Raw genomic sequence first — 26,308 nt, 5'->3', positions numbered from 1 at the left:
CGGCGACGATCGTCATCGCTGGTTCACCCAAAGTAGCGAGTCCGCGACGCAGCACGCGTTACAGTTCGCAGTCGTTCTGGAACTTTGGGTGTGGGTGTGGGCGTGGGTGTGGGCGTGGGCGTAGGCACCTCGACGTAGATGCCCGAGTCGGCGCCAAGACCAGCAGCACAGTAGCACAAGGGCGATCAACAGCGGCGGCAAGTCGCCCCCCCCCCCCCCCCCCATCTCTCTCCAGTCCTCGCTCGCTCCACGGGTTGAGGACAGAGATGACGATCAGTTCCAGTCCCCGTTAGCTGCAGACTTCCGTTTGTGCTTTCTGCGCTTCCGGCGCGGCTCGTCATCATAGTCGTCTGGCTCTGCCGAGTTGTTTGCCAGACCCGACGTGGACGAAAAGGTAAAGAGACGCTCCGAGTCCTTGACTTTGCGAGTGACTTGCTTGATCTGATCCAACGACCTTGACGACAAGTACCCGGCCCATCCCTTGACGATGTTGCCCAGAGCCGCCGTATCCTGGAGGTAGTTCTCCTCCAGTCGATAGATCCTCCGCTCCACGTTGACCAGCTCCGACTCGAGCTCCTGCTTCCTTGTCAGCAGCCTCTTCAGGTCCTCAGACAGCACAGGCTCCTCCACAACAACCTCTTCAGAGCTCATGTCTGCTTTTTTCCCCAACAGAGTCGAGTGTTGTGCCAGAGTGAGGTTGAAAAGGGGTCGGGGGTGGGGGGGGAGGGGGAGCGACGGCCGACGGCCGACGGTATGCGCCACTCGGCCGCGCGACCGACTGGCCGATATCAGTGTTGGCGAGCTGCATGATGAGACTGTTGAGGGATGCTTTCGAGGCAATAGTAAAGGCGAGGCGGGGTAGTCTGTGGACCATGCATCGCTGGTCAGAGTCGCTCCCCGATAGACGGGCCGATCATGCATGAGTTGACTCCACTCGGGAGCTGGTTCGGCCGATTGTGAGATCGATCGGCACAGCGTACAATACGCAAAGCTCTTGCTTGCGCGATGCTTTACAGGATCCCGTCTGTGGGTTTGGATATGTGCGGGAAGGGCTCGTCGGCGGAGGTCGGCATGCCGACGTGTTTGCGTCGGCATTGGCGAGAGAGGCACCCACTCGACACAGTCGACGCGACAAGGTCGGCTAGGTGCAGAGCAGAGGGATAAGCGGCCATGTCTAAGGGGGAGGGAGGGAGCAGTATGCATGGCGTGCTTGTGAGCGTCCTAATCCCGTGCAAGAACACGGGCGAGCTTCTCAAGCCGTGCCTCGCATCCATAGCCGAGTCGAGCCACCGTCCTCTCGAGGTGTGTCTGTATGATGATGGCTCTGATGATGATGGCGTGACACTTGGCATCATTGCCGAGTATGCTAGCAATGCTCCGCAAGGGATATCGGTAGTCATCGGCTCGCGGAGCCAGAGTGATGATGGCGCGCCGTCGATCGGTGCGGCGCGAAATGCGGTGGCCGCGCTGGCCTCGGGCGACTTTCTCTGCTGGCTTGACTCTGACGATGTCATGCTCCCTTGCCGGATCGCCGGCTCGCTGGAGACGTACTTTGCCAAAAGAGCCGAGAGTGGGTGCGACCATGTTCTTGTGGGCTCGCGGTTTGTGCGTGACCCGCCGGGATCGACCCCGCGGTACGCAGCGTGGGCCAACTCACTCAGCCAGGACCAGCTCGTCACGCATCGGTTCCGCGAGTGCACCCTCATTCAGCCGACGTGGTTCCTTCCACGGGCCTCGTTTGCCTGGATTGGTGGGTACGAGGCTGCGGGGCTCGCGGAAGACTTTAAGTTTCTGCTCACGTGGGTGTGCCGTGGTGGCGTCCTTGCTCGCCTCGACGCTGTCGCCCTCGTGTACACCTACTCGGCCGGATCGCTGTCATGGAAGGTGCCGCAGGCACTGCTGAGGAAGATCCGTGTCGAGGCCTTTGAGCAGCAAGTCCTGGGCATCGGGGGTGAGGCGGGAGCGGCGCGCCCGGCCACGCTCCCGGCCCAGCCGTGGGCTGCGTTTGCCATCTGGGGTGCGGGCAAGGACGCCAAGGCCTTTTTCCGCGCGCTGAGCGACGAGGCCAAGGCTAGAGTCACTTGCTTTGCCGACATCGATCCGGCCAAGCTCAGCGTAGGCACGTATCCCGACACGGTCCTCGTCCCCGTCGTGGTTCCGGCGCACAAGATGAGCTCGGCGCGCAAAGCGCGCAAGGCTGCGCGCAAGGCCGCGGCGGCGGCGGCGGCTGCAGGCAATCCTCTGCCGAGCAAGAAGCCGCGGGCGCTCGACGGGCAAGCTGCGCACGGGCAGAGGTCCAATGGCGATGGAAGCGGCGTCGATGACGACGGACCCATCACGGTCTGTATCAAGATGAAGCGGCAGCTCCGCCGCGAGATCCCGATTGTGGCGGTTGCTGACCTCCGCCCGCCGTTTGTAGCTGCGGTGGCACTTGACCGGACTCAGGGCACGTTTGAGGCAGCTCTGGCGGCGAGTGGCTACGTGGATGGCGTCGACTACTTTCATGTGGTGTGAGCGGAGGTCAGACGCTGGCGTGCGCTGCGGCGTGGACGGCACCAAAGGCGTCGATGACCTTGGCCACGTCGTCGGCCGAGACGTCGAGGTGGGTGACGAGCCGAACTCGGGACCCGCCGCCTGCAATGAGGATGCCGTAGTCGTCGCGGAGTGTATCGACGATGGCCTCTGCAGTGGCGCCAAAGGCGGCAGCGTCGAGGGTGAAGAACACGATGTTGGTCTCGACTACGTCGACGTCGATGCCCGGGAGCTTGTCGAGGCCGGCGGCGAGAACGGCAGCGTTGGCGTGGTCGTCCTGGAGGCGATCGACATTGTCGAGAGCGAGGAGGCCAGCGGCAGCAAGGACACCGACCTGGCGCATCCCACCGCCAAGCATCTTGCGGACCCGGCGTGCGGTGGCGATAAACTCGACCGAGCCGGCGAGAACAGAGCCGACCGGGGCGCCAAGGCCCTTGGAGAGGCAGAGCGAGACCGAGTCGACGGGAGCAGCCAGATCTGCGATGGTTGTGCCGAGCGCGACAGCGGCGTTGGCGAGGCGGGCGCCGTCGAGATGGACCTTGAGGTTGTGCTTGGAGGCGAGGACGCAGGCGTCGTCCATGTACTGCTTGGGCAGGACACGACCGCCTTTGCGGTTGTGGGTGTTCTCCAGCAGCAGCAAGCGCGAGGTGGGAAAGTGATCGTTGACCGGGCGGACGAGGGCTTCGATAGCATCCAGCGGCAGAGTGCCATCGTCCGAGGTGGGCACGATCCTGATGGGCGTGTTGGCGACAGCCGCATAGCCGCCGTTCTCGTAGATGTGGACATGGCACTCGTCGCCCATGATGATTTCGGACATCCGCTCCTTGCAATGAACCATAACAGCCGTCAAGTTGGCCATGGTGCCCGAGGGAAAGTACAGCGCAGCCTCCTTGCCCAGCACATCGCTTGCCATCGACTCGAGCTCCACCACCGTTGGGTCGTCGCCCCACACATCGTCGCCGACAACCGCCGCTGCCATGGCCTCACGCATTGCTGCACTTGGCCGGGTCACTGTATCCGACCGAAGGTCAATGCTTGTCTTCCCTGTGTCTTTGCTGCCACTGTACATCCTTGGTCGCTCAGAGTCGGGTATGGCCGAGCCCCAGGTGTCGACGTCGTCGTCGTCGTCATTGTTGTCGTCGTCGGTGCAAGTGCCCCTGACCGGGGGCAGGCCATCACTTGACAAGGTGGTGGGCACCTTGTGTCCCATCGCGTTGATATTTCATCCCTGTTGCGCTTACCAACCAAGGTGTGAAGCTGTGTCGCAGGGTTAGAGGTGCTGCGTTGACCAGCCCAACGCTGTGTCCAAATGAGCTGCTAGGCTTGTTTGTGGCTGGACTGGCCGGAGCGCAGAGGCTGTTGTTGCATGCGGCAGCCAACGAGCCACCGAGCGGCAGCCGGCAGCCGGCAGCCGGCAGCTTTGCGGGGCGAGGCTGACCGCGGGGGACGACACCTCGCTCGGCCACAGAAGTACGTACCGTAGTGACGTTGTTTGTGTGTATTTGGACTGAAATGTTTTTTAGTTGCGGGTGGTTGGACGAGGGTAGGGGGGAGGGGGAGGAGGAGGGGAGGGGAAGGGGTGGGGAGGGGGGAGGGGGAGGGGGGAGGGGGGGGGGGCGGCGGTTGTCTTGGTTGACTTGGTGAAGCGGCGATGATCGCGACGTGTATTTGTGGGTGTGTGGGTGGGTGGGGGGAGCTGCAGGAAGAGGCATACTTTCATCCTGCACCCCCGTACCCACGCATACTGGTTCTCCACGAGCCGGGCCATACCCTCTTTCTCTGTTCTCAATTCCTACACCAATGTATAGCCCCCTAGCCCCCCTGCCTACCCCCCTAGTGCTGCGAGCTGTGGCCAGCCGTTGGCTTCAGTTTTTTTCAACGAATAATCGTTGGCGAGGGCAAATGACACGATGGCGGCGAGTGACGGGCGGGCGAACCGTGGCGGGCTGGCGAACCGTGGCGGGCGGGCGAACGTCCCATTGTCTTGGCACATACTCACTTGCTAGAGTTTTTGTGAATTGCAGTTTCTTCTGACAATGGCCGACGACGGACAAGCAGCAATGGAGCCGGGCCTGGGTGAGGCAGACAAGGGCAAGGATGAGGTCGAGGAGTTTGTCGGCGTCGACGCTGATGCCGACGCCGACGCTGACGCCGACGCCGATGCCGATGCCGATGTCGATGCCGACGCCGATGCTGACGCTGACGCCGACGCCGATGCGGACGCCGACGCGGATGTTGATGCCGACGCGGATGTTGATGCCGACGCAGATGTTGATGCCGACGAGGCCGAGCCTGTGGTTGAACCCGAGGTCGAAGCCGCTGCGGTGCCGGAGCCGGCAAAGGTGGAGGCGGCCGACCTGGACTCGGACGACGACGAAGACGACGACGAGGCGTATGCAGAGGCAGCTATGACGAGCCCCGAGCCTGGGGCAAACCGGGCGCTGGAGGAGACGCGAACGACCAACCTGTCGATGGACTTGATGGCGACGGACGCGTTCCGGCTGTCTTCGGGCTCGGGCTCTGCTCTTCTCTCGGAGAACGACTACTCAGTGCAGGACGAGCCGTTTGAAGTCGGGCAGATGGGTGGCGGTGGCGGCGGCGGCGGCGGCTCCAGCCGGGCCGCGGGCGCCAGCGGAGTTGGCGGCGGGTACGCGACGTGGGAGTCTGCGTCGGAGGCCGAGTACGTGACGACAAACGCCAAGGTGGAGGAGGTGATGGCGCGGGTGCACGAGGCGCTCAACAAGGACATTCTGATGGGCCAAGGGTACGCAGACGCCGGACTGGCCGACTCGATGATCCAGGATCTGACCAAGTCGATCCAGGGCCTGATCGGCGGTGATGGACACGGCGGCGACGACGGGTCGTCGTACTACTTTCCACTCGAGTCTGAGATGGGGATCGGCGACTCTGCGACGTCGTTTGAAGAGTCGGAGGTCTTTTTCAACGAGGACGAGTCTGAGCTCGGGTACAACCCGTTGACGTCTGACGAGGTGCAGGCGGCCAAGCCAAAGCAGCGCAAAGGATTCTCGCTCAAGGAGTGGGAGACGAACCACCTTCGGCGGATGCGTGAGCGGCAGGCGCGGACGAAGCAGCGGCAACGTGCGCGCGCGCGCAAAGCAGCGCTGGCCGAGCAGCGGCAGCTGCGGGAGCACCAAGAGAAGCGCAAGCGGCTGCTAGAGGAGGCCGGGTACAAGTGGGTGGACAAGTACGAGTCGGCCAAGCCGCGGACGCTGCGCGACTGGGAGTCGTCGTTTGGGTCGCGGCTCCGCGGGTACGAGAAGCACCGGCGGGCGCGCAAGAACGAGCTCAAGTCAAAGATCAGCGCGGCGAAGGAGGCGGACGCCAAAACAAACCGGCCGCCGCGGCTGCGGCAGTTCTTGATGGAGAACCCGGACACGGGTGCGATGGAGCTGCGGAATGCATGGACGTATTGCCTGTGCGAGTGGGACAAGCCGTGCTCGTGCGGTGAGGAGCGGCACGTGCTGCCTGTGGAGAACAACGTGACGGCGCTCAACAACAAGCAATGGGTCTTCAAGCGGCTGATGGTGGAGGCGCGCAAGCGCGAGGAGAAGCTTGCCTCGCTCAAGTTCAACGCGTCGCGGCAAAAGGCCGAGCGCGAGCTGGAGGAGTGCTTCTTTTCGCCGCAGATCAAGAGCAAGCGACGTGTGCCTGCGGCGCCCAAGACCAAGGACCCGGTGCGCGAGCTGGGGTACGAGCCGCGGCCGTACTACGGCAAGAAGCAGGTGGCCGAGCCGGACTTTTCGTACTCACCGCGGATCAACAACAAGTCGCGGGCACTGGTCGACCCCAACCAGTACCGGTCGACGGCCGAGGTGTGCAACCGGCTTGCGTACTCGCGCGCCCGCTACAACGAGGCCCGCGCTGCCGCCGCCCCCGACGCCGGCTCGGACGACGAGTCGGACGCTGCCACCTTTCAGCCGGCCATCAATGCCCGCTCGCGCAAGATGGCCCGCGACGTCAAGGTCTTTGACCGGCTCTTCCAGGTCGGCATGCAGCAGAATCTGGAGAAGCGCAGGCTTCAGGTACGTTTAGGATGGAGAGTTGGAGTGAGTAGAGTGAGCGGTCTGGCCGTGTTCCCGATGACGATACCTTTTCTTGAGGCATTTGTCGATGATGCTTATTTGTTCATCACTACCACTGAGGGAACGTACGCCGCTGAGATTGGATGGACGAGTTGGAGGCAATGGACTCACCAAGGGAGAGGGCGCACGCGCGCGCGTGTGTGTATGTATGTGTGTGTGTGCGTGTGTGTGTGTGTGTGTGTGTGTGTGTGTGTGTTTAGGCCGAGTTTTGGGACAACTACACCCGGCTGGAGCGGCCGAAGAACCTGCAGCTGCCGCCGGACCCGTTCCAAGACGCCGAGTTCTTGGACGGACTCGAGGGACTGGACTTTGAGTCGGAGGCGTCGTTTGGGTCGTTTGCGGGCTCTGGCTACGAGGTTGGCAACGAGACGCGGTACGGCAACGACGCCAACGCGACGCGGGCGCTGAATCAGACTCGTGGGTCGGGCTCGGCGCGGCGGCCGCGGACGATGGCGGAGATGATGGGCGCGACCGGCGGCGGCGACGGGTACGGTGCGCAGGATGTGCCAATTGGCGTCTCGCCCGAGGAGTTTATGGCAGTCTTTGCACAGTAAAGCAGGCCGGGTCGCTCATGCGCCGAGTGTGTTGAGCGCCTGCAGAAGGATGGCCTGGAGAGCGCCGTCGCGGGCACGAGCCTGTGCGGCGGCGGCGGCTTCCTCGCGGAGGGCGCGGACGTTAGCGGCAATGTCAGCAATGTCGGCGTGGAGATCAAAAGCAGCTGCAGCAGGAGCATGTGCGGCGACCGGGGTCCCGTTGGCAGCGGCGTGCAGACACTCGACCTCGGTCGAGAGGTCGGCGTGCGAGTCGAGAGTCGTCTCGTGGGTCGCCTGCTCGTTGAGCAGTGCCGCGTGGAGCCGCGCGATCTCCTCGACTGCGGCACACTGGTCGTCGCGGGCCTTGGTGAGCTCGGCCTGGCACGCTGCGAGCGCCTCGCGGACCTGTACCAACTCGGCGTCTGCAGCGTCGGCGTCTGCGGCGTCGTCGTCGAGAGTCTGCTCGTGGGTGGCCTGGGCGGCGACGAGGGCCTCGTTGAGGCGGACAACTTCGTCGCGGAGCTCGGCCAGCTCGGCGTCCGTAGCGTCGGCGTCTGCGGCGTCCTCGTCGAGAGTCTGCTCGTGGGTGGCCTGGGCGGCGACGAGGGCCTCGTTGAGGCGGACAACTTCGTCGCGGAGCTCGGCGAGTTCGCTGTTGGCAGCGGTAAGGGCTTCGCGGAGCTGAGTGAGCTCGGCGTCTGCATCGATTGCAGCGCTAGCGGATACAGGATCCGTGGGCTCGTCGTCGGCAGCCCAAGCGCCCCAGTCACCGTCGGCGGCATCGTCGGAAAGAGCAGAGGTAGGGGCAGGAGCAGCGGCGGCGGCCTCGTCGCGAGCGGCCAGCTGAGCCTCGAGCTCAGCGGCGCGCGATTCAGCGAGCGAGCGGGCACGGGAGGCATGCTCCTGCAGCTCCTCCAGCTCGATGATGCGGCTCTCGAGCTCGTCGATGGCAGTCTCTGCTGTGTCGCGCTGTGACTCTGCGGCAAGCAGCCTCTCCTCCAGCTCGGCAACGCGGGCGTCTGCGCCCGGGGTGGGGGTAGCGGACTCTGCAGCGGCCAGAGCAGAGTTGAGCTTCATGATTTCGGCCTGGGCGTCGGCGAGCTGCGACTGAAGGCGCTCGACCTGGGCGCCGAGCTCGTCGACTTCGTCGGTGGAGGCCTCGCAGGCGGCGGCAGCGGCGGTCTCGAGCTCAGTAATACGGCCCTGCATGGCGGTCAGGTGCTGGGTGTACTCGGTTCGCAGCTTGTCGAAGCGAGCGTCATCGGCCATGATCCGCTCGGCCGCAAGATTGAGCTTGTTCGATAGGTCGCCGATGGTCACCCGAGCTGCCTCGATGGCCGCGTTGTGCTCCTCGAGCGAAACAGTGTCGAGCGCAGGCTGCGGCGCAGGCTCGGGCTCGGGCTCGGGCTCGGGCTCGGACTCAGGCTGGGTCACAGGCTCGGGCTGGGGCTCGGCGTCGGACGAGGGAAATGCCTCTCCCCAGTCTCCGTCCGAACCCCAGCCAGCCGCATCGTCGTCGTCGTCGTCATCAAGCGCATCCGCGACCGCTGAGAGCGCACTGGGGGTCTGCGGCTGCTGCGCCAGCGGGAGCGGTGAGCCTGCGAGCTGAGCCTCCAGCTCTGCAATGCGGGCATTGGCAGCAGCCAGCTGCGTCTCCAGAGACTCAACCACACGACGCGGAACCATAGTGGCCGGATCCGGCAGCGAGTCCGAGGCGAGGAAGCGAACAAGAGCCAGCAGATGGCCCTCGGCCGACTCTGCCCTCTCCGAGAGAGCCACAATCTCATCCTGGTACAACTTGAGCAAGCGAGCCACGTTCTTTGCCTTGCGCACCTCGTCCAACTTGCCAAACGAGCGAGTCCTTGTCGCCAGCGCGGCCTTGCTCTCTGCCGATGCGCTCTGCATCTCCGCAACCTCGTCCGCCATAGCCATCAGCACAGGTCGCCGGTCGGCGAGGGCAAACTCTGTCAGGAGAAGGAGGGAAGGGAGAGTGAGTGGGGAAGGGGAAGAAGGGGGCAGGGGGAAGGAGGAAGAGGAAGGGAGGTGACATACCAGTCCAGTCCATGGGTGCGTGGTGAGGAGTATGGAGTGTAGTGGTGGTGTGAGCGAAGGGAGTGGAGGTGTGTGGTTGGTCTTGGTGAGTGACACGGGGAGGGTTTGAGGAGAGGGGAGAGGGGAAGAGGGGGGGAGGGGGGCTGATCGGATGATAAAAGATGGGTGATGGGATCGGGTGGTGGATGGAAAGTGATGGAGAGTATGTGGTTGCAGTTGTTGTTATGCTTGTGGTTGTGGTTGCGATGGGTGGGTCCTCCCAATGCCATCCCCCCTTGCCAGGCCAGGCGTCCACCCACGCGCACGCGCAAGCATAGCACGCACTCTGGTACCTCTCTTGCTCCACCTTGGCCAGCACCCACACGGCGGAGAGAACGACGAAGGTCATGGGCGAGTGCACCCGCATTGTGTTTCCCTTTGAAGAGGTGGTGCAGCCGCATGCGGTGCTTGGAAGCAGCGAGGCGGCGGTGGCAGTGTGCGCCGGCTGCGCGGGCACCTGCCGATCGGGAAGCAACCTCCTCACCGCTCCGCCGTCTCCTATGACGGCTGTTCTCTGTGGCTGTGCAGATGATGGCGGATGTTTGTTTGCGGCTCGGATCGGAGAAATGGCCGGCGCACCTGCCGCTGATGGTATCCGCGTCCAGCTGATGACGGCAGCAGAGGGCGCGGCAAAGGCGGCGGCCGAACGGGGACAGAGAGCGTTTGCCAACTCGATCGTAGGGAGCCTGGTCAAGGTTCGTAAGTACGAGGACAATGAGTTGCGTGCACGGGCGCTATCTGTTATTCCTAGCGATAAGCTGGAAGCTGCGGCGGCGGCAGCCGTGGCGCAGTCGGGACGGGCGATAGCCGATGAGCTCCTCCGCCAGCTGCTCACATGGTTCAAGGAAGAGTTCTTTGCTTGGTGCCAAGCACCGGTCTGCCGAGCGTGCGGCGGCGGAACCCAAGGAGCAGGAGCGGTGGCGCCGGCAGCGGAAGAGGCCGCGTTTGGCGCTGCCGTCACCGAGATCTACCGCTGCCCGGCGGCTGGATGCGGGGCCGAGACGAGGTTCCCGCGGTACAACGACCCGGGAAAGCTGCTGGAGACCCGCATGGGCAAGTGCGGCGAGTTTGCCAACGCGTTTACGCTCTGCTGCGTCGCTATGGGCTACGAGGCTCGGCATGTCCACGACCACACTGACCATGTGTGGACCGAGGTCTGGTCCGCCGCGCAGCACCGATGGATCCACTGCGACCCGTGCGAGTCGCAGATGGACAATCCGCTTCTGTATGAGGCTGGATGGGGCAAGCAGCTCAACTACATCATCGCGGTGAGTGTCACCGGCGTCGCCGATGTCACTCGTCGCTACACCCGTCAGTGGGACGCAGTGGCGGCCCGGCGGACAAAGGTCTCCGAGGCCTGGCTCGCCAACCACATTGCCGAGCTCAACGCCGGCATCCAGGCAGCGCTGCCGCCTAAGCGTGCTCGTGACGTCGCCGCTCGCCTTGCCGCCGAGCAGGTCGAGCTTGCGGTCGCCATTCTGACGCCGCTGCAGGCCGCCGAGCGCGCCCGCCTCCGGGGCCGGATGACCGGCTCGGTCGAATGGCGCGCGGCACGGGCCGAGCTGGGGCTCGGAGACGGCGAGACCCGGATCGAGGTTGTGGAGCCTATCGACCCCGCTGCGCCGACTCGAATTCGTTGGTGGGCGCCGGCGCGGGCCGAGTTTGAGGCCTCGTACCTCGACGCCATCGCAGTGAGGCGCGTTGACGGGACGACAGTCGACACACAGCGGGTCTTCGCACACGGAGAAGACCACGGTGAGGTAGTCTTTCCGCCCGGCGTTGTTGCGCCGGGACATGTTGTCGTGTACCTGCTGTGTGGCGATGTCGAGAGCGTGGCTGCAAGCGTTGAGGTGGTGGCAGGGGTCGGTGTGGCGGAGAGGTCGAGCGATGGCGCCAGCGCGAGCGCGAGTGCGAGCGCCAGCACGAGCGCGAGCACGAGCGCGAACACGAGCGCCAGCACGAGCGCGAGCACGAGCGCCAGCACGAGCGCAAGCGAGGTGGCCGAAGTGGACGACGATGTGCCCCCCTCTGGAGTCTTGTTCACCAGAACGCATCTGTCCGTCATAGTGGCGACGCTGGCGGTGTCGGCGGTTGTGGTCAGCGTAGCGGTGTTTCTCGGGCGGCGGCGACAGCGGCGGCAGCACTAGAACGGATCTAGGCCGACAAGAACGCGCATCTTTTCATAGGTGACGTAAAAAATGAGACCAAAGGGCGCGAGGCGAAGCCAGCATGGAAAGAAGCCACGGTAGAGCCCAGAGATGCCCTCGGAGCGGACAATGTCAACAGCGACGCGGAAGCCCGAGACGTGGGCATCGCCAATGGAGAGAGCCATGACCCGCGACTTGACCACATCAGCTGGGCAGGAGCAGACGGTCGAGGAAAAGCCGGAGACTAGCGCCGAGCTGGCGTGTAGCAGCGGCGAGTCGGGCATGTCAAAGGTGGTCTGGATCCAGTGTTTGGTGGTGTCGTAGACGGCAATGTCGCCAAAGTTGGTGAGGAAGGCGCGGGTGACGTTCGGCCCGACGCCACGCCACAGGCCGAGCATGCCCTCGGACTTGACGATGGCGGCGACGCGCTCAATCATGCCCATCTTGAGGTGGCCGGCGGCGTGGGCTTCGATCTGCGCGGCGACCTTGAGGCGGTCAAAGGGCGAGGCGAGTGCCTGGCCCATCGCCCCCGAGAGGCCACCGAGGAGGCAGAGGCCCAGCAGCGGAGTGGTGCCTGGGGCGAGGCCGAGGCCGTCACGGAGGATCTCGTAGGAGACGAGTCTGAGCGACGAGTAGGGGATGTGGCGGCAGACGGCTGGGACGACGCCCGTGTATGCGGCCGAGAGCGACGGCAGAGTCCGCAGCAGGCGAAAGACCGAGACGTGCGATCGCGAGCCGCGCTTTGCAGTCTGAACTTGCAGGCGAGTCTTGAGAAAGTCAAAGGGAAAGAGAGTGGCCTCGCAGACCGAGGCCGAGACGGCCGACGCGACAAAGCGTCGCCAGAGTGCCACAGGCTGAGCCGGCGTCTCGTCAAGGGCGTCCACCAGCAGCGGCGGAACAACCTCGAGCTCGGCCATGCTGTTCGGCGGCGGAGTCGCCATGATAGGAACGGAGCTCAACAATACGAGAAAGCCACAGTTGGTGGAAGGAGAGGGAGTGGTCGGCCGTGGAACTGGCGCGGGAAGGGATAGGTGATGCTGCGCTGCGGCCGGGGTCGAGTTGGGTGGCGGGATCAAAGGCCCAAATTGATGATGTCTTTTGGGCGACAGCCGATTGCTTACTGTTCTCCAACTGTTCCGCAGCTGGCCTTGCTCGACCTGATCACGATGATGACATGCGGTCGCTCGATGTCCTACTTTTTCATGCGCTCAACATATTGTCTGCATTGTCAATGGTAGTCTAGTACAGTGATGCCAAACGTCGTGTTGGTGCTTGTCAGCGCTGCTTGCGACCATTTTCCCTCCATCGCCAGTGATGGCTTTGGACCCGCCGCAGAGTCGGACGGCAGCAACGACAATGACCTTGCCACCGTCGATGTCCAAGCGCACGTTTTTCGGGACCGACACCTCGATGCACCGCCACCGACAATGATCTCGTTCTGCTGCCACCGGTGATGCTATCGCCGCCATCGTTCCCGACACGTACAATCGAGGACGACAGCTATGGCTTGTAAATCACGGACGAGGCGGGCCCGTGGCACGCATCAAGCATGTTGAGTATGACAGCCAGGGTGGTTTAGTTGTAGTGGAGACCATGGGCATGGCATGTGTCCGCCACATCACGATTCGGCAACCGGCAGCGGCAAGACCATCACTTGGCCTTGGCGGCCAGCTTCTTGCGCTCGGTGTGGACGGCGTGCGAGGCGACGACGCGGGCGGCAAAGTACGGCCCGTTCCAGAAGAAGCCGACGACGGTGATCATGAGGCAGATGGTGATGGGCAGCATGTGGTCGGGGAGGAGGGCGTAGGGGAGGCGAGGCGAGGCGGGATCGTACGGCATGCCTACAAGGCGCATGAGGGCGGCCCAGGAGACAAAGGCATGGTAGAGGCAGCCGGGCATGCGGATCCAGGTCTGGATGGTGGTGTTCCACGACTTTTCGGTGAGCGAGTTCATCTTGCCGGCCTTGACGAGGACGAGCATGAGGTAGTCGATGCCGCCAGGGAGGCCCGAGGCCCAGAACGCACCCTCGCCGAGCATGGGGCCAGGCTGCAGCAGATAGGCCGTGGGGAGCAGGATGATGATCATGATGATGTGGTGGACCCAGTCGACGGCCGGCAGCGGCTGGTAGAAGCCGATGTGGTAGAGATGGAGGGCGGCGATGGCGATGATGCCGCGGTTGTCGCAAGGCCAAAAGACCGAGCCCCATGGATCGGTGATGGCGTAGTAAACATCATCAAAGTGAACAAGGACCACATACGCGTTGATGGCCACATGGAGGGTAAAGTACCGCCCGTTCTTGTCGTCGACCATAAACTTGAAGACGTTGCGGAGGAGGACAAAGTCGGCAAAGGCAATGACAACCATAAAGGCCAAGCCGAGCAGGACGTCGTCCGTCACATTGGGCGTGCCCATGTTCGACGGCATGGGCTTGACAAGCTCCCACAGTACTTCCATCGCGTCTGCTGCTGTTGAGCCGGCAGTGGTGGAGTGTATGAGCTTGTCAACGCGCGGGGCCGGGCGGAGTGAGCGAGTGACCACGTGGGCTGCGATTTGTCCACTGCAAGGAGATCAACGGGGCGGAGTCGTACGGAATGGAGTTATGCAGGCACGGGAGGGGCGTGTTTGGTGTATGAGGACTTGTCATGACCTGTGCTGGGCATCGCCGTAAGGGGGTGGGGGTGGTGTGCGGATGGTGCCGATCTGGGGCTGGAGGCGTCGGGCATGATTGTCAGCTGTGATGGGAGCGACAAGGCGATATTGGGTATGTTGAGGGTGCCGATGAGCACGTTGAGCGTGTGTCCAGCGTGTTGTTCGTGTATGTGGGTATGCTGCTACACGGATGGTGTTCTTGTGGATGACAATGTAGTGCGTTGGCGGTGAGGTCGGGTGACAGCCGTTGAGCGCGCACTCGGCGGGGCAGGCACGACTCGGTACGTGCACACCGCACTTGGGATGTCGGGACGGAAGAAGAAGGGCAAGGCTACCAAAGGTAGGTTACGTGTGTATATGTGTGTGTGTGTGTGTGTGTGGGGGGGGTGGTTGGCGGTTCAGGGCACAGGCAGGTGAGACTGACCGGACATGGCGCGGTTGCTGATGTGGTTGTTGTGGCTGTGGTTGTGGTGGCTGTGGTTGTGGTGGCTGTGGTTGTGGTTGCGGTGGCTGTGCTGGCCTTACTTGTGGTGGATGCGGTTATGGCTGTACAGATGGCCTCAACATGACCGAGAAGCAGAAGCTACAGAGCGCCAATGTGCGGATCATGGCACTCGAGCGCGAGCTGGTGAACCGATCGGAGGAGACGGCGCGGGCGGCGGAGCAGAAGAAGATCCTTGGCGAGGCTATGAAGGAGGCGCGCGAGCTGATTGAGGCAGAACAGGCGGATCGATTTGATATCATGTCGGCGATGGCGCGGCAGTACAAGCTGACGCAAGACTCGCTGATGGACGAGATCAACACGCTCAACGCCGAGCTGGTGGCGACCCAGGACGAGTTGTACCTTACGCGATCGGCACTGGAAGAGACTGTGGCTGAGCGTGACAAGATCCTGGCCGAAAAGGCGCCGAAGTCGCGCGGCTCAAGGCGCAGATGGAGGACATGGCCTCGTCGTTTGCCGTCATGCTGAGTGACACGCTCGACTCCATCTCCACCCGCATCCACAAGGCCAAGGACTCGTACGAGACCCAGGCCGCCATTCCCAACCGCAATAAGCTGCTCGACTTTAAGCTCCAGCAGCATCAGCACCAGAAGCACCGCCAGGAGCGCGCCTCCTCCTCGGCCCACCAAGACAACTGAGCCAATTGAGCCAACTGAGCCAACTGAGCCAACTGAGCGCCAGTCGATCCGATGCGCAGCAGCCACCGACCATCGTGGACAGGAGCAGCCAACAGCCAGCAAAGCAAACACGCGAGTTGATGCGGTGGAGTGGGCTGGGCTGAGGCTCGCGTGGTGCGGGCGCCAGAGTAGGCGCGGGTGCGGGAGTGGGCGCACCACTTGTCGTCGGCGTGGAAGGCCATGACCTCTGCAGGCGAGAGCAGCACAGGCGGAACGGACCTGGACGAGGCCGGGGCCAGTGGTGGTAGTCGGAGAGTACCGCTGTACAAGGTCTACCCATCGTCCAACCACTACGGGTGCGGCGGCCGAGCTGTGGCCGGGCCGGACTGGCACACCTTTGCCATTGCCTTTGCCGCGACGGTCATCCCACAGATCGTGTTTGTTGCAGGACTGTACGCTTCGCCGGGACATATGTGTGTGTGTTTGTGTGCTTGTGTGTAGAGGCGAGAGGGAAACTCATGAGCGTGATGAACAGGATGGACGACGTGGCGGAGACGCTGGCGACGACGACGGCCGGGCGGGTCGTACTGGTGATTGCGGTGCTGGCGGTGCTGGCGGTGATGGACATCTCGCTAGTGCTTGCGCGGTACACTGATCCCGGGATTGTGCCGCGGCAGGCGCGGGCCGATGACGAGGCGCGGGTATGGACCCGCGCCGAGGGCGAGCTTGTGGAGGCGCGCGAGGTGGTTGTCGGCAGAGAGGGCGAGACCGTGGCAGCCAACTATTGCGAGACATGCCGGTTGTACCGGCCGCCACGAGCCTCGCACTGCGGGGTGTGCGATAACTGCGTGCTCCACTTTGACCACCACTGTCCGTGGACCGGCAACTGCGTCGGGCTCCGCAACTACAAGTACTATCTGGCGTTTGTGTGGTCGACCACGCTCGGCCTCACCCTCATCATTGCGCTCTGCCTCAGCTACCTCTTTGAAGTCTCATCAGGCTCGGAGCAGACCGCGCTCGGCCAAGCCGGAAGCGGCGGGCGACCAACGCTCGCGCTCGTTCTCATTGTGTACGCGGTCATCATTGTGTGGCCGGTCGGAGGCCTTGCCGTCTTTCACATCTACCTTGTCGCGGCTGGTCGGTCAACCAAGGAGACGATCAAAGGCCTTCCGTACCAGCTGTACGGCTCATCTGGCTGGCGCAACCTGGCGCGGGTGCTCTGCATGCATCCTCCAGCTGCGCTCGACTTTACCTCCCTTGTCCCCGCTGCGTCGCGGGCGTATCGCGACGAGGACGACGAAACTCGTGGCTCGTCGTTCGTCGACGCGACCGAGTCGGATGCCACCATACCAGTCCTTACCTTTACCGACGAAGAGTACGCGGCCACCGCGGCCGTCGCAGCGCCTGCCATGGATTCCATCTCGTCGTCGAGCTCGTTGTCGAGCTCGATCTCCGGCGTAGCGGTCGCCGGCAGGAGCCGCGAGGCTGCGCTCGAGGCCAATGCAAGGGCGCGGGCCCAGGCCTCGACCCGGGCCCTTGACAACAGCTCGGATCTAGGGCCGACTGGCGTCGAGGCCATGGTTGCCCCGATCTATCGCGAGCGGCTCGCGGCGTTGCTCTCGGAATCGAGCGGCTCGTCGCGTACCTCGTCCGAGTCAGCAAGCGCACCGACCAGCGAGCTCGTCTACCTCAGCTCATACCAGTTCACCTCGCGCATTCTTGCTCGCGAACGAAGCAGGCAGCATGGAGAAAGCAGGTCAACGTAAAGAAGTTGCGAGCGGAGAACAATTCCTTCGCGCGAAGGAATTGAGGCATTCAACACCGACCTTCCATCCTCACCTTCAAAACCGAGCAGTCGAGGCTATGAGCGATGCCACGAGGCGACAGCAAGCCACTTGACTGTCGCTAGCGCTTACTCTTGGTCATGTCTCATGTGAGCGTCGCCCATGCCGGCCGGGCTGGGCGGGGTTCGGCGCAGGTGACCATTGTGCACATCTCGGACACGCACTGCAGACATCGCGAGCTGACCGACGGGCTTCCTCCGGGCGATGTGCTCATCCACTCGGGAGACATCCTCAATCGCGGAGAGAAGGATGTAGCGGAGGACTTTAACGCGTGGCTTGGTGAGTTGGACTACGCGGTCAAGGTTGTGGTGATTGGGAACCACGACACGGCGTTCAAGGGCATGTCGCGCGATGAGATCGCTGCCTTCTTCTCTAACGCCGACTACTATGTGCAGAACGAGACTGTCGTCGTCGAGCCATTTGGCTTTACCCTCTGGGGCTCGCCGGTCACTAACTGCTACCCGACGTCGATGTTCGGCGTGACCTCGGCGTCCAAGCGCAACAAGGTGTGGGGGACGTGCCCTGCAGGCGTCGACGTGGCGGTCACCCACATGCCGCCGCTGGCCATCCTCGATCTGGCATGGCACTCGACGTCCAAGACTACACGGGTTCGCTGCGACGTGCCAGAGTGCGGCAAGGACAGCCATCGGGCATGCCTCAGCCACTGGGGCGACGCCGGGCTCCGCGCGCACATGCTCCACGTGGCGCAGCCGTCGCTCCACCTCTTCGGCCACGTCCACGACGAAGTCGGTAGCGTCAGGCACGGGCGGACCCGGTTCGTCAACTCGGCCATCAATGAGGCCTTTACGGTCCACACAGTCTCACTCGCCTTTGACCCACATGGCCAGCGAGAGGCTCTCGATTCTGGTGCCACCATCGTGGGCAACTACGAGGTCTGCCCCGCCAAGGACGGTGCAGTCTTTCTCGTGGACTCCAGCGAGGACGACACGGTTCTCGACGTCGACCGGGGCGTGGCGGAGCCGGGCAATCAGGTCATCCTTTGGAAGAAGCTCCGCGGCGCGCGCGCCAATCAAACCTGGCGGCTGCACCCCAACGGCGGCATTGTCTCGAGCCTCGACGACGATCTGATGCTTGCTCACGACGGTAGCGGCCTGGTCATCGATAGCAAGACCAACTCCAGCTTTGACCACGTTGTCTGGCGCATTACCACGCCCGGTAACATCGAGCTCCTTCTCAAATGAACGTCATCCCAACCTGTCTGTCGGCCGCGGCTTCCCAAGTCCGTTGGCGGCAGCAGTTGAGTTTTGCTCAAACGGCTCAACAGGAGCCAAAGGCCCCACAGCACGCCACCGCACTCAAGCCTCGTCCACTCCACACACAAGGCCCGGTATGTGGCGAGGTGGAGACGTTGCGTCGGTACGGTTTCCAGGGAGCAGCGGGTTGCCGGTGGACATGGCGGCGGTGACGCCGACGCCGAGCCACCGGGCGACAACACTCGACCGGGCGGCCCTGGCGCAGTACACGCGAACGCCGCCGCCGAGCTCGCCGAGCCGACAGAGCCCGGCAAGACAGCGGGGGGCCGAGGGTGATGCATCGCTGGTCACGCTCGCTGGCTTGCTCGAGTCGAACGCACTAGCACTTGCGTCGCGGCAGCTTGAGGCCGCGTTGCAGATGGCGGCGTCAGCGTCGTCGCGAGCGGCGTCGGCGGCGTGCGCGGCAGCGCGGGTCAAAGGCGGAGTGGATGCGCTTGTCGACGCCGATCGCGAAGCAGCAATTCGTGAACAAGAGGCTGAGGCGCGAGCGGCAGTTGCTGCCGCCGAGCAGGTCGCTGCTCTGCAGTGTGAGGTGGAGGCGCTACAGGCCCGCGAGAAGAAGATCAAGGCTGCAGCGAGGCGATTCCGCGATGCCGCCAAGGGCAAAGATGATGCCGAGGCTGCCCAAAGTGCCCTGGAACAGCAGGTCCAGCAGTTGTCGCTTCAGATCAAGGGACTGGTGGCAGAGAAGAGCTCGCTGGAGGCGACAGTGACGGCACTAGAGCAGTCGCTGCAGCGCGCGGCTGCGGTGCCACCGGCAGCCGAGGCCACGTTGACGTCTCTCGCCGAGCAGCTGCAGCACGTGCGGGCGCGGGCCACCGAGGCGACGTCAAGTGCAGCCAGCGCGGCGACGCAGGCAGCCCAGGCGGCGATCGAGCGCGACGCGCTCGCCGCAGCGCTCGAGGCCGAGCGGTCTGCCATGCTCAGCTTGCGGGAGCGTATTGCGGCGCTGCAAGAAGAGAACAGCAGTCTCCTGTCGCGGGCTGTGAGTGCAGAGACCGAGGCGGCGCTGACGGCGACACGCGCGTCGTCGTTAGAGTCGACCCAGGAGGTGATGCAGGCCCGAGTCAACTCGCTTCAGTCTGCGGCCGAGGCATCTGTTACCGAGGCCCGAAAAAGCCTCATGCGTGATCACGAGCGGTTTGTCACCGAACAAGATTCAATGCGGAGCCAGATTGCTGAGCTAGAAGAGACAACAGACGAACTTCGTGCGCGGCTGGCGCGTGCGCTGCGATCTGCTGCCAGGCGTGAGACCGAGCTTAAGGCGTACATCCGCCGAGAGGCGAGACGGAACAACGAGCTGGCGCGACATCTGGCGGAGCTGCGACAGTTGCTGGTAGATGGACAGCGGTTTGCTGACGCTGCTAATGCGCGTGCTGCGGCGCTAGAGGCAGAGTGTACCGCACTCAAGGAAGCGCTGGTTGCGGCCGACTCGGACTCGGCCGAAACCGCAGATCTCAAGGCGCGGCTGGCGTCGTCGCGACGGCGGAAAAAGCGCGTGTTGGATGAGCTAGAGCTGGCCAAGTCGCGAATTGCCGACCTGGAGGCACAATGCCATGGGCACAACTCGGCGACAGACGCGGCCCGCGGGGCACTGGCAGCAGCCGAGGCGGCACGCACTGCGGCCGAGGCGGCGGCAGCCTCGGCACAGCAAAAAGCGGCGGCACGCAAGAAGCGGGCCGCAGCGCTGGCCGCAGAGCGCGATGAGGCGCTGGCAAGGGCAAAGGCAGAGCGGGAACGAGCTCAGGACACCGCAGCGGAGGCCGAGGCGCTTGCGGATGCGCTTCTGAAGGCTCGCACGGAGCAGGAGCGGGCTGAGAACGACGCGCGGTCGCTGGGCGAGGCACTCGGCGAGGCCCGCGAAGGCCTTGGGCTGCTGGAAGCCGAAAACATTCGGCAAGCGGACGAGCTGGACGAGGTACGGGCCGAGCGCGACGCCGTGATGGAGATGTGGAAGTCGGGTAAGAAGTACAAGATCCCGCGGACGCTGGCGTACTCCAAACCGCCTGCGGCGGGCAACAAGTCGGTGCTCAAGTTGTTGATGCTCAACCGCAAGCCGCCGCGGACGTCGCGGACGCCGACGCGCGAGCCTAAGATTCCGGAGATCTTTACACCTGACGCCATCCGCAAGCGGGCCGAAGAGCGACAGCGATCGCAGTCGCGTTCCAAGTCGCAAACGCGGTCGCGGTCACGGTCGCGGTCGGCGACACGGCCCGAGAGCGTGGCGCGGCCCAAGGGAAAGTCCAAGCGGACACGCGGGCGATCGAGGTCACGCAAGTTGACGCAGGCGTCGTCGCTGAGCCCAAAGAGCGCTGGTTTCCCAGCCGTTCCGATTACGACGCCGGCGCTTCCTACATCGAGCAGCACGTCGCACGTTGATGGGCTCCTGGCCAAGTACAAAGTGTCGACGACGGTGATCGACGTGGTGGTGGAGGACACGGACGAGGGGTACGACGGCGAGAGCACCAGCCCATCGGCCGAGACAGTCGGATTGCGATGGGGTCCTCTTCGGGCGGCACAGGCCGCGTCGTCGTCACCGGACCTCTCGCAATCGTAAGAATTTACAGCTGGTTCTCGACGTCGAGCGAAGAGAAGAAACCATTAAAGTCGAGGCGGATGAGGAGGTCGTCGAGATGAGTGGCGTGGCCGCGAAGGACAAGCTTGGAGAGGAGCTTGAAGAGAAAGACAGCGTAGCGGGCAAACGAGTCTGCGACCGACTCGAAGCGGGCCATGTTGGCGTGGGTGAGTGAGTCGAGGGCAGTCTGTGAGACGATGAGCTCGTAGAACTTGAGGATGGTGGCGAGCATGCCGTCGATGACATTCATGACGGAACGGGCGGCGGGAGTGAGGAGGCACTTTGCGTGGACGGCGGCGAGAAAGGCGGCGTGCTCGGCACGGAGTGAGTCAAGACAGCCGACCCGGGCGCGGAGAGCCGATGTAAAGTCGGTCCAAGCAGCGTCGAGAACCTGCGAAGCGAGATAGCCCTGCATAATCGAGACAAAGTGCTGCATCTGCGCACGGACTCGCTGAAGCTTGCGGAGATGGAGGGCATGGACCGAGGTGTTGCGGACGTTGCGGAGGCGCGGGGCTTGCAGGACCGACCACAAGTCGGTGAGCACTGCCGAGCAGCGCTGGATGCGGAGAAAAAGCACGTGGACAGCTTGGTAGGAGGCAAGCGCCGGCGGGTCGACGACGATGTCGAGCGGCGGCGGAACGGTATAGCCGAGGCAGAGATTGTCAAAGGCACCGGGGACGTACGGCGACCAGCCGGAGCGGGCGTCGCCGTCGGTCTCGGCCCATGCCAGCGAGAGCGGCGGTGGATCAGCGGTCTCGTTCGGGGCATGGACAGCAAAGGCAGCGTCCAGAATGAGGCCCAACTCAAGGTCGGTGGGACGCGGACGGGTGACTTCTTCGAGGCGCTCAAACAGCAGGGTCGAGAGCGAGTGGGCAAAGTCGCCGGCGCCCATCAGCAGAAAGTCGCGCAGTGCCCGCAGATGCTGCTCGAGATGCAGCGGGTACATAAAAAGGTAGAGGACAGCGCGGTTGACGAGGCGGACTTGGGTCGAGAGGCGAGCGGCGAGCGTGGTAGTGGCGACGACATCGTTGTCGACGGTGGCAGGAGTGGTAGGAGCGGGAGGATTGGGCGAGGTTGGCGAGGGAGTGGGTGACGAGGTGGGTGACGGGGTGGGTGACGGGATGGGGGTGGTGGATGGAGGCGGTGTCGGATCGGCGGCAATGGTGAGTGCCGGAACCGGGTTGGAGCTGGAGGTGGCGTCGACGTCGTTAGGAACCGAGAGGGCAGGAACCGCTGACGAGGATGGCGGCGGGGATGACGATGGCGGCGGGGATGGCGACGGCGACGGCGAGGAGGTCGGCGAGGAGGAGGGAGACAGGGCGAGTGGCGAGGTAGAAGAGAAACGGCCGTAGTGGACCGTGGGAGCCGGCACAACGATCAGAGGGGAAACGGGCGAGTTGTCGTTGTTGTCGCCAGTGGCGGCAGCGGCAGCAGCGGCGGCGGCAAGGGAGGCTTCCAGTGCGGCACGGCGAGTGAGACGAAGGGCACGCCACTCGGCACGAGCAATCTTGGCCTCAAGAGCAGCTTCGCGGGCGGCGTAGTAGTCCTTGATTTCTTGACGTGCGTGGTCGGCAAGCTCGGCGCGGGCGCGCGCGTACTGCTCAGCCTCGAGGCGCCAGGCCTCGGCCATGGCGGCGTCGGCGGCGCGAACCTCAGCGGCGGCGGCAGCGGCACGATCGCGGGCAGCAGCGCGGTCGCGGAGGATGGCCCCCATGCGCTCACGCTTGGCATCAGCAGCGACCTGTGCAGCACGAGCGCGCGCCTCAGCGGCATCGCGCAAGACAGCACGGGCGGCATCAAGCCTGGCCTGGGCTGACACAAGGTCGGGAGTGAGGCGGTCAGCAAGCGCCGTGACGAGACTGCTGTGGCATTCGATATGGAAAGCAACAGCAGCGCGAAAGGCGGCTTCGGACTCGCCGTCGTGCGCCAAGACAAGCGGGAACCGAGCTGTGTCATCAAAGACATAGTGCTGCGGCTCGAGCGCGCGGATGCAGGCCAGCGATCGGGCCGCGAGGAGCGCTGATGGAAGAAGCCGATGGAAGAAAGGTGGAAGGGCAAGGTCCGGATCGGGGGCGAGGGCAGCAACCGCTTCCCAGGCCTCGGCGGCTTCGCCGGCGACAAGGAAACCGGCCTCGGCCCCGGGCCGTGAGGAAAGAGGAAGCTCGCCGTCTGGATTCCGCACCTTGCCACCAAAGACAAGGGCGGCGAGAGCATCGAGGACCGGTACGGCAGCGGCTTGGAGGAGGCGACGGGCAAGCGGCGCAAGAACCGTGTCGTGCGGAGCCGAAGCGACTGCGTCAAGATGACGCAGGAGGGCAGGACCGGACGGCATGTTGTTGAGCGCATCCGCAAGATCCCACGGGCCGCGACTGAGATCGGCAACGCCGCAGGCGTTCGCCAGAAAGGCAAAGCGCGATTGCCAGACGCGGACGACATGGAGCAGCTCCATCAGAGTGAGCGGCAAGTCGGGGCGAGCGCGCGCAGCATCGCCGATTTGCAAGACAAACCAGCGAAACTCTTGTAGGACAAGGGCGAGCTCACCGCCGAAGCACGAGGCGATGCGGCCGCGGAGATGGACGGCGCCGGCGAGATCCTCGACCCGCTTAAAGTAGGTGCCCAGGGCCAGAAACTCGGAGAGCAGGCGCTGCGACGCAGCGGTCGAGGCAAACGGCATGCGGAGCGCGCCGGCGCCGATGAAGGTGGCTGTCGTGACATCGTAGACAAAGCAGGTCGAGGGGACGCCGACGACTAGATGTAGGACAGTCGCCACGAGGACGTCCTCGGGCAGGGCGAGATGTGGATGAGAGGCGCGGCTCGAAAAGTGGTCGGTGTAGACGCGATCAAAGACCTCTTCCCCAGCCTCGGAAAAGAAGGGCGAGGCGCGGACAACCGGCACGACCGGAGTGCGGACGGCGTCGATGAACGAGGCCGGGCCGGGCGCAAAGGCGAGCTCGGCGGCGGCGCTCGGCTCGGGAGCTGGGGCGGGAAGAGCAAGCTCAAAGGAGGCCACCGGAGACAATGACGGAGGATTTGCCACGCCTGTGAGCGCAGGCATGGTAAATAGGCTCGGGTCGAGCGGCATGTCCGCCCAGGCGAGGGCGCGGCGAGGGCGGTGCTTGGCGCGCTGTTTTGGCGCCAGGTCGACGGTGGTGGTGTGTCCGCGTAGTGGAGCCGGGGTCTGGGTGAAGACCTCTCCCAGCACAGGCGTGTACATAGGAGACGTGTATGTATGTATGTGTATGTGTGTGTGTGGGGTGGGGGGGTATGGGGATGCGTGGCAAGACAAGTTGTCGGGCGGTGAGGTGGTGGACAGTTTGGGGGGAGGGGGGGGGGGGCAGAGGAGGGTGGCGCGACTGGCAAAAAGAAAGGAGAATGCGTTACTCGGTATTCCTGTGTGGTCCCCCATCACAGTACTAACCAAGCCTCATGGGGTGAGGCATTGGTATTCATGTGGCTGGTCGTCTGCCTTGCCTCCTATGCCCTGTCGATGGCGAGCTTGATGGAGGTGGTGCGGGCGGCGGTCGGCTGGCTCAGCGGCGGTCGGTCGAGCGGGCGAGGACGTGCTCAAGCGCCCAGGAAAAACAAGTCGTGACGAAAGTGAGCCGAGGTGGATGGGTTGGGGTGATGCTGATATTGGTACTGGAGCTCGTGGAGTGTGGTCGCGGGATGCGTAGATGGTGGTGGGAAGCTAGGTGATGATGAAGGTCGGCTGATCAGGCGAGCGGGCGGCGGCTGGCGGCTGGTGGTCGGCGAGGCAGGGGCAGCTGAGGAGGCTGGGTCGGGGCTGGATGGCTTGCGATTGCTGTTGGTTGGACGATGGGCAGTATGACTTGTGATAGTTGAGCAGATGGCGGTGTCGAGGTCAGGGATGAGGATGGGGGTGAGGTAGAGCGGGGAGAGGAGGAGGATGAGGAGGAAGAGGAAGCCGGGTGCGCGATGAGATGGTGGTGGGTATGGCCACAGTATGGGGGTAGGAGTTGCAGCTGGGATGGAGGTGATGATGGTTGGGTAGGGGGTGGGGGTAGTGGTTGGTGGTGATAGGGCGTAATGAGTATGGTAGGGGGGGATGAGGGGGGTCGTGACGTGGGTGGCGTGGCGGGCGAAACGATGGTGAGTATGGAACTTGGGCTTGCGGATGGATGTGCGTGGGTAGGGTGAGTATGATGGGGATGTGTGGTGTGTGGACGATGAGGGAGCCGGGTACTTGGGCGGCAAGGGCGAGGAGGGCGGACGGATTGGATTGAGATGGACGTCGATGGGGACGATGGCTTGGGATTGGAAGAGGAGGCAGACCATTGCACTCTGGCCTACAACTGCATTGCCTATCGGTCACTCTTGCCCTCTCTTGTCCTTTCTCGTCCTGGCCAGTCCATAGGCCTCGTCGTCTGGCTCGGTGATCGGCGGCAGCAGCGGCTGGCGATGACCAGGCCGGCGGGGGCTGTGATGGGCAAGGCCGGACGAGGGAGGGGAGGAGTGGGTTAAAGGGCCGACTGGTAGTCATTGCCAATGCTGTGGCTATCCGTATGCATCGCCTCCAATGCCCTATCGATGGCTAGCTTGCTCTCGGTGGTGCCGGCGGTGGTCGGTCGGCGGCGGGCGGTGGTCGGCGGCGAGCAGCAGGCGGTCGGCAGCCATGCTGTTGACGGGGTGGCGTCGGCTGATGTGAATATCGGCGGGCACGGAGTGAGTAGCTATGTTTGCAGGGGTGGTGAGTATGTGTGGTGTGGGTGTGGTGGTTGTGGGTGTGGATGGTGGGGAGTGGGGGTCGGTGATGGGCCCGGGGCGGGGGGGTGAGCACCTTCGAAGGGACAGGGCCAACAACTTGGGCCTCAGGTGGCAGAACTCGGATTCTGGAATACTGCAGTTGTGGATTGGAGACGGTGCAAGGGGATAGTGTGGGCGTGTAGAAGAGTAGTAGTGAAATCAGATTGGGTATAGCTGGTAATAAGTGTGATGGGGGGCATGTGCGGGGTCGGGCGGTCGAGGGCGTGCTCAACCGCCAAGGCAAAACAAATCGACGCGCAAGTGAGCCGAGGTCGATGGGTATCGCTGATAGCGATATTGGTACTGGTGATAGTGTGGGGTGAGTGACGACCTTGCATGTGGTCGTGGGTTGCGTAGCTAGTGGTGGGAGGGAGCTAGGTGGCGATGAGGGTGGGCTGATCGGGCGAGCGGGCGGCGGCTGGCGGCTGGTGGCCGTCGAGGCAAGGACAGCAGAGGGGGCTGGGTCGGAGCGGGGTAGCTTGAGATTGCTGTTGGTTGGAGATTGGGCAGTATGACTTGTGATGGTTGAGGGGTATGGGTGTCAGGGTCGGGGATGAGGATGCGGGTGAGCTGGAGCGGGAAGAGGAGGAGGAGGAGGAGGAAGAGGAAGCCGAGTGCGCGATGGGATGGTGGTGAAGATGGCCATAGCATGGGGGTGGGAGTTGTGGCTGGGATAG

The 26,308-nt window shown here is 63.8% G+C and overlaps 13 protein-coding genes across 14 annotated transcripts; 7 read left to right on the top strand and 6 right to left on the bottom strand.

Moving 5' to 3' along the window:
• Window position 1: 1 nt before the first annotated feature.
• AMSG_03879 (uncharacterized protein) lies at window positions 2-679 on the bottom strand. The gene has a single exon (XM_013903679.1). The coding sequence runs from the start codon at window positions 649-651 to the stop codon at window positions 274-276; it is 378 nt and encodes a 125-aa protein (XP_013759133.1). The 5' UTR covers window positions 652-679; the 3' UTR covers window positions 2-273.
• A 443-nt stretch (window positions 680-1,122) lies between these two features.
• Window positions 1,123-2,935, top strand: AMSG_03878 (glycosyltransferase family 2 protein). The gene has a single exon (XM_013903678.1). It carries the CDS (start codon window positions 1,171-1,173, stop codon window positions 2,512-2,514), a length of 1,344 nt encoding a protein of 447 aa, XP_013759132.1. The 5' UTR covers window positions 1,123-1,170; the 3' UTR covers window positions 2,515-2,935.
• On the bottom strand, window positions 2,493-3,523 carry AMSG_03877 (L-allo-threonine aldolase; the record flags this gene model as incomplete). Its single annotated transcript, XM_013903677.1, has 1 exon — window positions 2,493-3,523. The coding sequence occupies one exon, from the start codon at window positions 3,521-3,523 to the stop codon at window positions 2,522-2,524; it is 1,002 nt and encodes a 333-aa protein (XP_013759131.1). The 3' UTR covers window positions 2,493-2,521.
• A 1,069-nt stretch (window positions 3,524-4,592) lies between these two features.
• Window positions 4,593-7,189, top strand: AMSG_03876 (uncharacterized protein; the record flags this gene model as incomplete). The annotated part of the gene is made up of 2 exons (XM_013903676.1): window positions 4,593-6,575; window positions 6,836-7,189. The coding sequence occupies 2 exons, from the start codon at window positions 4,593-4,595 to the stop codon at window positions 7,187-7,189; spliced, it is 2,337 nt and encodes a 778-aa protein (XP_013759130.1).
• Window positions 7,151-9,094, bottom strand: AMSG_03875 (the record flags this gene model as incomplete). Of its 2 annotated transcripts, none has more annotated exons than XM_013903674.1 (2): window positions 7,151-7,642; window positions 7,760-9,094. In XM_013903674.1, 2 exons carry the CDS (start codon window positions 9,092-9,094, stop codon window positions 7,205-7,207), a joined length of 1,773 nt encoding a protein of 590 aa, XP_013759128.1. The 2 variants fall into 2 exon arrangements, with proteins under 2 accessions (XP_013759128.1, XP_013759129.1); XM_013903675.1 differs by having other exon boundaries at window positions 7,344-7,353; window positions 7,410-9,094.
• A 731-nt stretch (window positions 9,095-9,825) lies between these two features.
• On the top strand, window positions 9,826-11,326 carry AMSG_03874 (peptide-N(4)-(N-acetyl-beta-glucosaminyl)asparagine amidase; the record flags this gene model as incomplete). The annotated part of the gene is made up of 3 exons (XM_013903673.1): window positions 9,826-11,121; window positions 11,157-11,256; window positions 11,307-11,326. 3 exons carry the CDS (start codon window positions 9,826-9,828, stop codon window positions 11,324-11,326), a joined length of 1,416 nt encoding a protein of 471 aa, XP_013759127.1.
• AMSG_03873 (uncoupling protein 4) lies at window positions 11,188-12,433 on the bottom strand. The gene has a single exon (XM_013903672.1). It carries the CDS (start codon window positions 12,345-12,347, stop codon window positions 11,403-11,405), a length of 945 nt encoding a protein of 314 aa, XP_013759126.1. The 5' UTR covers window positions 12,348-12,433; the 3' UTR covers window positions 11,188-11,402.
• Window positions 12,434-12,964: 531 nt separating this feature from the next.
• Window positions 12,965-13,896, bottom strand: AMSG_03872 (uncharacterized protein). The gene has a single exon (XM_013903671.1). The coding sequence runs from the start codon at window positions 13,858-13,860 to the stop codon at window positions 13,057-13,059; it is 804 nt and encodes a 267-aa protein (XP_013759125.1). The 5' UTR covers window positions 13,861-13,896; the 3' UTR covers window positions 12,965-13,056.
• Window positions 13,897-14,357: 461 nt separating this feature from the next.
• Window positions 14,358-15,320, top strand: AMSG_03871 (uncharacterized protein; the record flags this gene model as incomplete). Its single annotated transcript, XM_013903670.1, has 2 exons — window positions 14,358-14,395; window positions 14,610-15,320. Coding segments are annotated over 2 exons (454 nt in total), but the record flags the coding sequence as incomplete, so codon positions are not given.
• Window positions 15,321-15,414: 94 nt separating this feature from the next.
• On the top strand, window positions 15,415-16,954 carry AMSG_03870 (zinc ion binding protein; the record flags this gene model as incomplete). Its single annotated transcript, XM_013903669.1, has 2 exons — window positions 15,415-15,626; window positions 15,710-16,954. 2 exons carry the CDS (start codon window positions 15,415-15,417, stop codon window positions 16,938-16,940), a joined length of 1,443 nt encoding a protein of 480 aa, XP_013759123.1. The 3' UTR covers window positions 16,941-16,954.
• A 114-nt stretch (window positions 16,955-17,068) lies between these two features.
• Window positions 17,069-18,236, top strand: AMSG_03869 (Ser/Thr protein phosphatase). The gene has a single exon (XM_013903668.1). The coding sequence runs from the start codon at window positions 17,099-17,101 to the stop codon at window positions 18,218-18,220; it is 1,122 nt and encodes a 373-aa protein (XP_013759122.1). The 5' UTR covers window positions 17,069-17,098; the 3' UTR covers window positions 18,221-18,236.
• Window positions 18,237-18,431: 195 nt separating this feature from the next.
• Window positions 18,432-20,671, top strand: AMSG_03868 (uncharacterized protein; the record flags this gene model as incomplete). The annotated part of the gene is made up of 2 exons (XM_013903667.1): window positions 18,432-20,584; window positions 20,617-20,671. The coding sequence occupies 2 exons, from the start codon at window positions 18,432-18,434 to the stop codon at window positions 20,669-20,671; spliced, it is 2,208 nt and encodes a 735-aa protein (XP_013759121.1).
• Window positions 20,672-20,853: 182 nt separating this feature from the next.
• Window positions 20,854-24,081, bottom strand: AMSG_03867 (uncharacterized protein; the record flags this gene model as incomplete). The annotated part of the gene is made up of 1 exon (XM_013903666.1): window positions 20,854-24,081. One exon carries the CDS (start codon window positions 24,079-24,081, stop codon window positions 20,854-20,856), a length of 3,228 nt encoding a protein of 1,075 aa, XP_013759120.1.
• Window positions 24,082-26,308: the final 2,227 nt, after the last annotated feature.

Source organism: Thecamonas trahens, assembly GCF_000142905.1.
Source record: "Thecamonas trahens ATCC 50062 unplaced genomic scaffold supercont1.16, whole genome shotgun sequence".
NCBI classification, from domain to species: domain Eukaryota; order Apusomonadida; family Apusomonadidae; genus Thecamonas; species Thecamonas trahens.
This window is presented reverse-complemented; position numbering and strand designations above follow the sequence as displayed.